Source organism: Thamnophis elegans, chromosome 12 (assembly GCF_009769535.1).
Source record: "Thamnophis elegans isolate rThaEle1 chromosome 12, rThaEle1.pri, whole genome shotgun sequence".
In the NCBI taxonomy this organism is placed as follows: Eukaryota; Metazoa; Chordata; class Lepidosauria; order Squamata; family Colubridae; genus Thamnophis; species Thamnophis elegans.
Window position 1 is genome coordinate 22,132,651 of NC_045552.1, and position 13,464 is coordinate 22,146,114.

At 40.3% G+C, this 13,464-nt stretch overlaps 1 protein-coding gene across 1 annotated transcript in view; it reads left to right on the forward strand.

The window, feature by feature from the left end:
* LOC116515853 (protein argonaute-3) overlaps positions 1–2,538 on the forward strand; it is a 60,317-nt gene extending 57,779 nt beyond the window's left edge. Inside the window, exons 18-19 of the mRNA XM_032228131.1 lie at positions 628–827; positions 1,967–2,538. Coding sequence (XP_032084022.1) covers positions 628–827; positions 1,967–2,075 — 309 coding nt within the window. The 3' untranslated portion in view covers positions 2,076–2,538. The remainder of the gene's footprint in view (positions 1–627; positions 828–1,966) is intronic.
* Positions 2,539–13,464: the final 10,926 nt, after the last annotated feature.

Below are 13,464 nucleotides of genomic sequence, written 5' to 3' on the forward strand. Positions count from 1 at the left end.
AAGAAGTGGAGATGAACACAAGGCCCTAGAGTCAGAAATGACTGGGCAGGGGGAAACCTTTCCCTTTAGATCAGTGATTCTCAACCTTCCCAATGCCGCGACCCTTTAATACAGTTTCTCATGTTGTGGTGACTCCCAACCATAAAATTGGTGTCTCGGTTCCTAAGACCATCGAAAATAGGTGTTTTCCGATGGTCTTAGGCAACCCCTGTGAAAGGGTCATTCGACCCCCAAAGAGGTCCCGACCCACAGGTTGAGGACCACTGCTCTAGATAGTTGTTGAGTCTTCTTTTAAGTTCCAGTTTATGAGAAGAGACCCAGACTGCATCACAGCAGCTAAAATATATCATGAGAACCCTTTCTCAGATGGCTCGGAATCATTTATAATTGCCATGTCTGTCCTAATAAATTTAAAAAACAGTTTTCCACTTTTGGAATGCTACACAATAGTGTACCTCAACCATAACCGTGACAACTTTATGATATCTGGACGTCAACTCTGCTGGCTAGGGAAATTTTGTGAGTTGAAGTCCACTCAGCTTAAAGTTGCTGAGATTGAGAAACATAGTTACAGAAATATGATGTCAAAAATTAATGTTGAATACTGTCGTGTTTTCTTTCTCTTAGGGTACCAGCCGCCCCTCACACTATCATGTCTTGTGGGATGACAATTGTTTCACTGCAGATGAACTTCAGCTGCTAACTTACCAGCTCTGCCACACCTATGTACGCTGCACACGATCTGTGTCTATACCTGCACCAGCTTATTATGCTCACCTGGTAGCATTCAGAGCAAGATACCACCTTGTGGACAAAGAACATGACAGGTGAGAATGAATGCTTGTCTTGCTCCCTCAGCAAACTGTCTACCTAAAAGCCAAAGGTTGGTTCTGTTTTCCAGAATTTTCTGAGCAACATTGGCTTTTTTAAAGGATTTCTTGGGATAGAAGTCGCTCAGCTTCATTGCACATTCTTTTAGTTGGGTTCTGTGGGCTTTGGGAAATCCGTACTGAAATAGAGATTAGGTTTTCCATATACCAATGTTTACCAACCTTGGCAACTTTAAGATGGGTGGATTTCAACTCCCAGATTTCCCCATCCAGCATGGGGCATTCCACAGTGTGCATGCATAGGATCCCTCATGGTCTTTCATCTATTACACTATTTTTTCATGACAAGAAGTCTGGATTAAATGATTAATTATAGATTATAGCAGACTTGTAACTCTGAAATTCATTTCAGGTTCCATCTAACCCTTTTGAAAGGCCATCTTCTCGTCTCCCTTGAACTATTTCAGTGCTGCCCCAGCCTTGAAGTCAGGTTTATTTAAAGTGGGGCATTTCAAGATTAGAACATTTTTGTAAAGTTTGCACATTGTAAACTCATGTAAGTTCAGAACAGTTGGTTTTAAGCTTCAGATCCTTCAAACACAAGGTATTTGCACAGATCTGCAACATACATAAACAGGCATTGTGTATGCATGTAAATGTAGGGAGGAAGGAAAGCACATTGCTGGTGTTACACTTACATTGCTAGTGTTACATAGTTAACACCATGTTACATAGTTAACACCATGTTACACTTCATATCAACAGTATGAAAAGTTTTCCCACCATGTCTGCAAAGAACCACCTTAGATACAGAATTTGATAAACATTAGATATAGCCCAAGGAATTACTTAGAACTCTGGTTCTAGGGATTTATTTTGCATTTGTTAACCTACCTATCAATAATTCTAATATTAAAATGCCACCTTTGACAACTTGGGGGAAGTAAAAGGGATATTGGATAAAAAATGTTATTTTTGCTGGCCACTGGATCTAAAGTCTGTTTGACAAAATATTAGAGATATTTGATTCCAGAACTTGTTCATTGAGAAACCCAAGAGGAAAGAGAGCAGAACTGGTGCCTTGCAGAGCCTCAGGAATGTATTCATCCTCTCTTCCCTTTTTCCTCTTCCTACAGTGCCGAAGGAAGCCATGTTTCTGGACAGAGCAACGGAAGAGATCCCCAAGCCCTCGCGAAGGCTGTACAGATTCACCAAGACACCTTACGCACCATGTACTTTGCTTAGCTAAATATAAAATAGAGATAGATAGATATATATATTAAAAAAAATGAGATGGAACCTGTTCACGAAAGAAAGAACTGTAGAATTAAGTCACATACAGTGTATGTTTCCAGAGCAATTGGTGAATGGGGGAGGGAGCAGCTCTGCCTTGCTGTAGCTGATTTCTGTTTTTGTGGGAACGGGGAGCAGGCCTTATCCTTGTCCTGATGCAAGGAAGATTGTTTACTTCACCAAGAACACGCCACTTATTATGCAATACGAAACCAGCCAACTGCTTTCGGAGCAGCTTCCTATGGGAAGTGCTGTTGTCATCCTCTTTTCCTTTGTGCGTTTGGATCTCTGTGTTTCTTTTGGGGGGTTGGGAGGGAGGGAGGAGTAGTCTAATCCTTTTTATGCCTTTACCTCAAGTTGCTCAGCAGCACAACTCTTTCTGCAAAAAAAAAAAAAAAAAAAAAAAAACAACCCACAACAACAACACAAAGGGTATTAAAACTTATAGGAGCAATGCAAGTGATGTTGAGGTGGGAGTGGGTTGGTGGGTGTGCAAAAGTGTTTTTGTCTGTTTTGTACCCTTGCGGGGGTGGCATCTGGCTCCCCCTCCGTGGTTGTCTCTGCTTGAATGCAAGCAGAACAAGTGTTACTTTGCTTGAACGGGCCCCATCACTATTGTGGGAAAGAGTGTGCGTACTTGCACTTAATACTTCCCTGTGTAGTTTAGCCAACTGCTGCCTTTCATGTCTGTCTGCATAGCTTGGGAGTCGCACCACTCCATTTGCTTTCCATCATGGAACTAAATTCGCCATGTACTTTTCTCCCAGAAGTACTGACACAAGCTGGCCAGATTAATAATGATGTTGCTTTCTGCTTGTCCAGAGGTTTCAGCTAATTTTCCCTCTTGTGTGTTGTTACCTGTATCTTCCGAGCTTCTGGCGACATCATATGTTCCTTCGTTTCTCTAGGTGGCACGTCGTGATGAAGTAGAGAGTTATTTTTGTTTGGTATTTTTTTTAAAAAGGAGACAGATGAGTTGAGTGGCTTCCTCTCACTTTAATGTGACCGTGCATATCTATATGAGTACTTCCCCCCTCTCTTTTATATTTATTAGACAAATAACAATGCTTTAATTTAAGTGGGTGTATCAGCAACCTGTTTTTTTATGTTTAGAGACATAACTATTTTGTTTAAGGGACTGACAACCAGTTTTTGCTATCTTTTTAGTGCAATAAGCTGTTAAAGGAAAAAATAATAATAATCTGTCCATTTTTGCTGCAGCAGCATTTTACACCTTTCATGATGGAAAAATGGGCGTATGTTTTAAATAGACAAAATTAGCCCTCAATTTTGAAAGGAAAGCCTTACAATAGGGGAGTATTATTATTATTTAAATCAAAAAGGCAAGCTCCTTCGTGCTGCTCTTTGTCTCTAGCGTTTAATGCTGCCTTGTAATACAGGACTTCTGTTTGCTGAACCTTTATTTTATGAGTATTTTCCTTCTACAGCAAAGCCTTTTACAGAAGTTCAGCTCTTGTCCCAATGAAATCAGGCCAAGCCTAAAATGCAGGTGGGTGGGAGGGAGTCTTTAAGAAGCTATTTTTTTTATTGTGTAGGCTTTTTGTTTTGAAATTGAGCATGCTATTTTGTTTAGTGGGATACGTTTTAGAAACGAGATCACTAGATGTGAATCTGGTAGGTGGGCCTCTCTCTGTTTCATTCCACTTGACATCCGAAGCAAAGTATTTTATTGTCGGAGGTGAACTTTTTGACTCAATGGCAGGGTTTGGGGAAACGTTTTGCACTTTGTAAACACGTGAACTGCATTTTTGTCTGCTTTATTTGCACTGGTTTTATATTATATATGCAGAGATGCGTACTGCAGATGGTTCCTCTGGGCATTGTTAAATAACCCAGCCCTGCTGAAACAAACCAAGCACTCTCCACGTGAAAACCATTTGACTGGTTGAAGAATGTTTACTGACCTCCATGTTGCGTTTAAAAGAACCCATTCTTTGCCAATCTCTTGTATGGAGAGCCGATTATTCTGAGCCCATTTTGCTCCCCCAGTCACGATCCTTTAACCTTCTGCCATGTTTTAAAGGATAGGTTTGGGTTTCTGTAGGATGGTGTCTCAAAGAGCATTTACTATGTATCTGGTCTAGCAGAGTTTATTCCAACTCACAGGAAAGGGGCACAATACGAATGCACTTGAAATCATTTTGATTAGGGAAGCAGCTCAGTTGACGTACAAGTAAACCCCAGGCCTGAAAAGTGTCCTAGCTGAGGATGTGTTACCTACTGCGCTTACCTTTGCATTCTCAGCATGACTCCAGGGAAGGTCAGCACAGGGAAGAACCTATGAAATTCAGGCTTTGGGAGATGCCTTCACATTTGTCTATCTCTTTGTCCAAAAGAAAACATGCCCCATTTATCAACCCAGGCTGTCCAACCTCACTGGAGTTCAATGTAAGTTTTATTATACCAACAGAAGAGGACCCCTGGAGTTCAGGGTTGAACTGTGGGGCCCTTAGTGCTTTCTGAGCTTGGTTGTTTCCTTGCAGACATTTCATGATGCAACTAGATCACATCTAGTTCCCTCCCTCTCTAGCACTGACTATGTTACCTAGTTGGTTCATGAAACATCTGCAAGGAAACAGCCAAGCTCAGAGGACACCAAGGACCTCACAGTTGTATTGTTCTGGGTGAATGTATGGTAAAGCGATAGCATGTTTTCATATACGCTTACTTTAAACTTTTTTTTTCTGTTTTAGGGATTGCCACTTCAGTGGGAATTCATGCCCTAAACTATTTTCCAACTTAGCTTTTTAGAAGCCCTTTTAAAAGGTTATTTTAGACACTTGAGTTTTGCTTCCTTTGAAAAAAAACTTGTTTACATTTTGATGCAGTATGATATGTATTTCTTACTGTGTTCCCACTGCTAAGCAGATTAATTTGCAAACCTTGCCTGTAAGTTTCCTCCTTCCTGCCAAGTCAAAGGCTACCGGGAAAGCATCTTTTCAATTCATGCAGAGTGCTAAAGCAGTGAAATGGTTTTCATGTGGAGAGGATCTGTTAATTTAAGAACCAAACCTGGCAACATTAGAGTTGTGAAACTATCTTTGTAAAGTGCCGATAAACATTCATAGTACAATATCAATGTATTGGCATTGGGTGCCACACTTCTTACAATACTATAGCTGCTATATTTATTTAAACGGAGGTGGACAATGACTGCATGAGGCCAGAGAAAAGCAGGAATTCAGGCTTGTGTTTAAGATGTGAGATTCTGATTTTCTGTTTTGTAATGGTATGATATAACAAGGGGTGCTGTTTTAACCAAGATTATAAAACAGACAGATATTTTTCTTTTGTTTTTAAAAGATTTAAGATATTTTTTGACGTTGCAATGGAGCTGGGTGGGTGGGTGGGGAATAAATGGTACCTCATCTGTGGTGACAGTTTCCAGTATATTTTTCACAGGAGTATATGGACTTATTTTTGTACATGTTCTTAGTTTTAAAAGTTTTCTTGAATTTAATGTGCTTTCATGGAAATCTTAGCCTATAGAGTCTTAGAGCTGCCTGTTCAATCTGTGTACAACTGGGAGCATAGGGGTAAGTGTCTTCAACATCCATTATTTGGCTTTTGTTTTTAGTATGCATATTTTTTTGCCGAAAATGGTGGCTCTAGAATCCTGTGGATCCTTCCTGTATATGCAAGTGCCTCTGTCTCCTGTCCTCTCCCCAAACCCAACCCAGATACTTGAGAAGGAAGGTCCACCAAGAAAATATAGCTAAGGAAATATGCTATAGGGGACAGGGGTTTTCTCTCTGTACCATAGGTCAATTGGTCATGCAAAGTGTCCATTTATTCCAGTTTGGCTGCATGAGAAGGGATCCTTCCTTCCTTCCTTCCTTCTGATGACCAAAAGTCAGAAGCAGAAAGGATCACATCAGCCAAGTATGATATTACCTAAACATGAGTTACTGAATGATGTACTACCAAAAGACATCCATCCTAAAGCTCCATTCTGTAGGATCTTTTGGGCATGGAATTTGAGATAAATAGGTGGTTGTGTGAAGTTGAGTGATTGAAGAAAAAACCACGTAGATGAATAATATTACTAACACCTTAGGGGCACCTGGATCAGCTGGTTTGGGTGGTCTGTGTCCAAACTTGAAGCATGCATATTTGAGGTGTTTTAGTTTCTGCACATAGCAAGATGGGACTGTTTTGCTTGAGCCTCCCAGAGTTGTGTTTTAAGATGGGCAGCCATCCTAAGAGGCTGAATGGAGGGTGGACTGAAACAGGGCTGATTCAGACAGAAGTGTGTGTAAGAGGGAAGAACAGGAAAAGCCCAGCTCATTTAAAAAAGTGGTGAAGGGGAGGGCATTAAAAGATTGGGGGACAGTTCAGGCCAGTAAAATAGGCCATTCTAGACAGAGCCTGCAATGGAGAGATGAGGGACACAAAGGGGGGGGGGACGTGGGGATGGGAGACCTGCTGAGGGACCAAGGACAAGAGGGAATAATGCACACCAGCTATGCTCTACTTGCCCTGTCTAGATTCCATTTAAGTATAAGTATAATCTTTATTGTCATTGTACTTAAATACAACAAAATTGGTTAATTTCATCCCAAATCCATAGTAACCCAAGCATTTTGGGATTTGGTTCTGTTGACTGTGGCTGACCTGAAACGGTTGGGCAAAACTCAAAAAATGTGTGGGTTTATTGTAGGCTTGAAACAAATGTGGGGTTTTTTTTTTTTTGTTTTTTTTTGCATTTCATGCAGCTAAAGTCTATTTTATTAGATTGCATCTCAAGACAGTTTCCTGAAAAAATGCATTAAAATTACAAGTGAAACTGTTTCAAGATGTTCTTTGTCTTTATTTTTGTATGTCCCTGTTCTGTGGATCATCACCCCTGTGGATCTGGTGGATCTGCTTGGTTTCCAGAGGATGTTTGAGGACTTCCTCAGGGACTTGGGAGGTCGTTGTGCTGACCTGGTAGGGGGTACTGCACTGCCAATCTTTAGAACAAGGCAGTAGCAGTGATCCTTGATGGGATTGTGCCTCAACAGTTTCTCTGCTGATCTAGTAGGTTTCTCTGAAATGTTGAGTACCTCTGGGAGATGAAGCAGCAGAAGAGATGCCTGGAACAATACTGAAAAGCAATGAGGAGCAGTTCTGAATCAACACGGCTATCAGGTTAGGTTCAAACCTACAGCGTAGCTATACTCTGTGCTTATCAAATCTGTGGTTTCCTTCCAGCAATCTTATTTTAAGATTCCCTGGGTCTTTTAAGGGAAAATGGGCTGGATGATCAGTTAGTAGGCTGCTATGATGAATTTGCAAGGCATCTGGAAGGTTAAAAATCACATTTTGTCAAGGTTGGTGTCAAGTGGCCATGTCCAGTAGCGATGACTTGGAGATTGTCTTGTGAAGTTATCTGGGGCCAGTTCAACCCTGTTGATCCCAAAGAAGTGGACTAGCTCTTCTGTGATGCCACTTGTGGGCTGAATTCATTTGGTGAAGGCTACCACGGAAATAAGTATGAGTAAAGGCTAGTTCATCCTTGGGAGAAGAGCACCATTGTCTTTCCAAAGGAAGTGGCATCACCCCATCTTTCAAGGATACATTCACTTCCACTTCTCCTTGGAAAGCCATTATTTGACCTCACTATAGTGTAACTATTGGTGGGGAGTCAATGTTCCTTCTTTTGTTTGTGTTCAGGAGATGGGGCAGAGGGCGGGGGATGGAACAGAGACTGCACTGATGGTCCTTGATGATCTGATACTAGGGAAGGAGGCGGCAACATCACAATCTCCTTTGAAGGTTAGGAGTAGGGGGCACGGTGTAATAAACTTCTGGCTGGTTCAGTTGATTTGGAGTGGAGGCTTAGTATTCAGGTCCTAAGCTGTGGGGAACTACGCTGCTCAGTTCTCTTTTCATATCTATAGGAAGCTGTGGGTGAATCACCTATCAATACTGGGTGAAATATCCAATATCCAGAGAATACTTAAAATAGATTTACCCACAGTGCTGTTGAGGTTCTGTCTTAGTTCCTAGATGGTTTTAAGATCTGAATAGAAAGAAATGGGCTTAGACATTATCCCATAAAAAAATTAGTGGCTGCTGATTGAGAAACCAACAGATTCTGGAAGTAGTGTGTAGCAATATAGGATAGCAGGTTTTCAGTTTGGGTGGTTCCTTGAAATCATGGCTTCTACTCAACGAGCAGTTAGAAGCAGTGGCCAGGAGAGATGTTGCCTAACTTCATCTTGTGTGTTACTTGCAATTGGATATGGAACAAGAGTTCTCTCAGAACTATTGGAGCTACCTGAGCTGCTCTTGAGGCCCATCTACCACGCGGCAATTGAGTAATAATTAGACACAGCGTGGTTTGCCTATGTTAAAATCTATTGAAGGTGTTACTCCCTGGTTTGCGGTCACTTTCCAGATGCAATTTAAGATGTTGGTTAACTTTAGGGTTGGGGTTAGGAACTGGGGGTATAGTTTTTAGACTGCTTACTCAGTATAGAATCTTGTCTGTCCAATAAGATCCAGGATTTACTAGTTCTAACTCTAGACTAGCACAGTTAACCTAAAAGGGGTCCCGAGGATAAGCTTTCTTGAGGAGGGGCAAGCCTCCTTAGGAATAGAGATAAAAGACAGCTCTATTTCCTTTTCCAATGAGAATGGGAAGTCTGGTTCCGAAGGGAATCCTGGAATGCTGATTTGTCCAAAGGACATAGGGCCAGCTTGTGGAAGCAAGTTGAGAAGACTGTTCTTTTTTGTGTTTTTTTTAATGAAATATTATATAGAGGAAATCTACGCTGCTCGGAGATGGTTTGACTGGAGCAATATAAATGCCTAGGTAATAAATATGCAGGTAATCCTCAACTTGCCGCCATTCATTTAGCAACTGCTCAAAGTTACAACGGCACTGAGGAAGGGGGGGGGGGGGAAGCACTGAAAAAAGTAACTTATGACCGGTCCTCGCACTTATAATCATCTCAGCATTTCCATAATCAAAATTCAGGCACTTGGCAACAGGCATGCATTCATGGCAATTGTAGTGTCAGAGACATGTGATCATTGTTTGTGATCTTCCCAGGTAAATGGGGGAAGTTGGATTTGCTTAAGATTCGCTTAACTGCAGTGATTCACTTAACAACTGCCTTGATTAGCAATTTAAATTCTGGTCCCAATTGTGGTCATAGGTTGAGGACAACTTGTGTTTCTTGTGTTTAGGGATGAGGCATTGGATAAGATTTTAACTTTAACTCCTTGTAACTTTCTTCTGGGGACTGCTTTTTTATGATTATGTTGTCTTTTCCACAAGTCGCTTTAGAAATTAATTTTTTGTGCGCGTTGATGTGAAAGCTATATTTCTAATCTGTGTAAACCCAATCCGAACCCCAAGCGCTCTTGTTTATCATCTTCAGTTTTCCAAATATGGCACTTTAAATTGACATTGATAATAGGGCTAGCTGTTTGTATGCAGGAGGGGAGGTGTTTCAGGGCAGGACCTAATCCTGCCATAACTTCTGCTTCCTGTCCATAAGCAGTTAGCATGTGTGTGTTTGCTGGATTGATGCAAATAATGGCTGGTCTGTATAAAAATTCCAAGTCAAGCACTAGGCACAAGTTACTTTTTAGATATGCAATGTGTACCTTAAACGTTTCTGCAAAGTTGGACAATTAGCTCCTGGACTACTTGCAGATATACTAATATGTATTTATGAATAATACCTAAAGATAAAATGCCACCGTCAGATAAAAATGAAACAGGGATAACTCGGGGTCCTCTGTTATCACTTCTCCTTAGATATGCTGAGGTCTTGGTTTTGCTGATAATACTGAAGTTAGAACTAAGTAACCGGTGGGAATCTGCTGAGCAGATCACCGAGGCTTACAGATGGAGTGGGAGAGCTTTGGAAAAACTAAACTAAATTGAAGAGCCACTTCTATAGGAGGTAAATAAAAAAAAAGTTTACAGAAAGGAGATGTTTGTCCAGTGTACTGCTAGTTCATATCCATATGAGAACTATGTCTGAATTACCTCTGGCCTATAGATCACTCCGAAGACCTGTTTCCTTGCAGGATAGTTCCGCCATCTTGAAGCGGTCGGTTTATTGAAAGCAAAACAGTCCTCAAAGTGCCTTTTTAGAAGATGGTGCTGTAGATGAATTTTTGTTGTTCCCAAAGTTGTATATGCGGGTGGGAGGGGGGGCAGCAGAATCAAAATGTTCAGTGAAAACATGCCAAGTTCTTCATAATATCCCTCGTGGTGCTTGGCACTACATGGCGTTTTCCCTTAAACCAGGACCAAATAACCATGGACCATACAATGTTTGGGAAAAGGAATGGTACTGTTAGATGATTAAACCTCCACTGTGTGGATTATACTTTAGAGATTTTAGGATAGGTTAGCTCAAGGTACTGTAAGCTCTGGAAGTCACTTCAAAAGTCATCAATGGTGAAATTGGGGGTAAACAGATACACTCCTGAAGTTTTGTGTACCTCAAAGCGGGTAAAATTTTGGAAATTCCAGCTTTTACTTAGTGTTTTTTTTAATTATTCTAATGATTGCAGTAGCAGATATAATATGGCAAAAAAAATTGCCTTTTCGTGCTGAGTATGCCTATTAACCCTGAGACATTATCTCTTTTTTTAAAAACTTTTCCAATACTGTTTACTTTTGAGGTTTCTACTAATGGGGAAGTAATTAATACCAAGCATCTCAGTAGCAGTGTAATTCTGCAGAAATAACCGTTAACAACATTGTGGTCACACTCTAAAAGTTACTTGTAAATGCCTCAAAATCGAATCAAACCAGTAACAATCTTGATATCAGGAGCATATTTTTCAAGAAAAATCTTGACTTCTATTTTGTTTAGATTATTGGCCATCAGTGTTGTGTGTTTATGCTGTAATTTATTTTTTTTGCCGGAAATTTAGCTAGGCTGGGGGTTGGTCTTGTTGAAATTGCCCTTTTACAAACCAGGATTATTTGGACAGGCTACCAGGGCAAAGGAAAATGTACAGTTAGTCTTTGACTTACAAGAGTTCATTTAGTGACCGTTCAAAGTTACAACAGCACTGAAAAAAGTGGCTTATGACCATTGCAGCATCCCCATGATTGGCATTTCAGTGCTTAACAACTGGTTCATCTTTATGACAGTTGCAGTGTCCCGGAGGGGGGGGGGGTATTTTTCATGTGATCTCCTTTTGCGACCTTCTGGCAAACAAAGGCAATGGGGAAGCCACATTCTCTTAAGTGTGTTGCTGATATAACAACTATCATGATTCACTTAACAACTGTGGCAAGAAAAGTCGCAAAATGGGGTAAAACCTGCTTCACAAATTTCTCACTCAACAACAGAAATTGTGGGCTCAATTGTGATCGTAAGTCAAGGACTACCTGTGTTCTAAGCCCATATAATATCAATTTTCGGCATTCTGGGACATCTTTGTATTCAGCCATCAGTTAAGATGAAACAGATTCTGTCAGCGCAATACTGAATTATAAAAGAGACCAATTCATTCTTTGGGCCATTGGCAAATGCTTAAGCATAGAAAACAGAAAACTTTTGGATTTCTGGTGAAGCAGCCTACTTTTGTTTATGATTATGCCACCGTTTAGCAAGTGTAAATGTCGTGGCCTGCAAGTATATCTACCTACTGCTCAGCCATGTTTCTCCATGCCCATAATGCCAATTTTCTTCCCCTTGGGAGAAATGAACTCAGCTCCACTAATTTTTTTTCCAGAGTCATGGAAGCTTTGAGCCTATTGCAAGTATCATTTTGGCCTGTTGCCTTAATCCACATGTGTGTTGCCCATTAATTTCTGCTATTTTGTCATTTTTTTTGAATAACCTTATGTAAAAAAAATGTATTAATAATAAATTGTTCAGTATGCACTGTGATGTCTGAGTTCAGAGTAATTCGATCATATATTGTTGTGAATGGGTCTGTTACTATACTTTCCCAATGATCACTCATTGCTGGGTATTTAATAGCAGGTAGGATATGGTTTTATATTAAATGAACGTAAGTGTTTTCTGATCACAATATCCAAAGGACCAAAATGCTAACACACATTACTCGGTGATGAAATGGTGAAGTCCAAATTTTTATAAAGATGTTGAAATAATGTATTATTAAATCAAGTTGACAGAAAAGGGTGATTTCGCAATATTAGAATTCTAAATGTGCAGTGTCTATTTGAGTGACAAACTCATGTCAAAATAAGGTTGCAACCCAATAAATTTTAATACATTCACATTTAGTCAAATTTGTATGTTTAAAAATAATTTCTGAAGCATGAAGCTTTTTTTCTGGTTTTAGTTGCTGCTCTCGTGTTGGGTCATTCCACAATTACTACATTATTACAAGCATTACATTTGAAAAGAATATCTAAACCTGTATTCTAATTGGGCATATTTTTAATTAACTTGTAGGTGCTGACCTTCTAATTGTTGCTGGACTGCAGCATCCAGCATTCCTCACAAATTGCAGAAAGTTATACTTGAAGAAAGTTATGTTGAGCTTTTATTCCTATCTGATCTTTTGCAAGGGACCAAAAAAAAGATAAAATTAATCCCATCTGGAAAGCTTCCTTTGGAGCAGGGGTGCAAACTCAATTTCATTGAGGACCACATCAGGGCTGTGGTTGACGGGGGGGGGGGGCAGGTGGGCATGGGTGACAGGGTGGGTGTGACCAGTTTGACGCCACTCCCCAAACTACTGGCATGTTTCCTTCATTGGATAGACCGGGTCGAAGTGACACAGGCTGACCCCTTATATTTTCCAGGACGGCCTGTGGGCCAGATCCGACCAAATTGCAGGCCTTGTGTTTGTCACCCCTGCTTTGAAGAGTGATAGGCGGAGAAGCATCTGGCTTTGAGGTATAGAAAAATGGACTGACCATCTTCTCACTTCTAGTTGTTTAAAGCAAAATTGGCTTGTTTCTGTATTTCCAGACCCAATTGCCATTATTTATATCTTGCATAGATACTTACACTTTTTCCCCCAGAATTTCATCATACTTTGAAATTTGAGTCTTGCTTATAAAACTCAGGCACCCAACCTGGCCTAGAGCTGGAAAGAACCATGCAAAGTGTTTTTTCCCCAAACACCCCCTCAAGAATTTCAGGCAAAGCACAATGCATTTTATTCAGGATGAAACCTTTGTACAGACACAAAAGATATACACATTCAATATATATGATGAATCGAAAAGCAACAGATCAAATAATAAAGATTTTTTATTAGATTTGAAAAAACACAGACATCCTTAAAATATGTTGCATCTTCTACTTTCGCAACTGGATTTGTTTCTCAATACTTTCAACTTTAATCAGGGACTCCTGAATAAGCCCTGTTTTGTTTG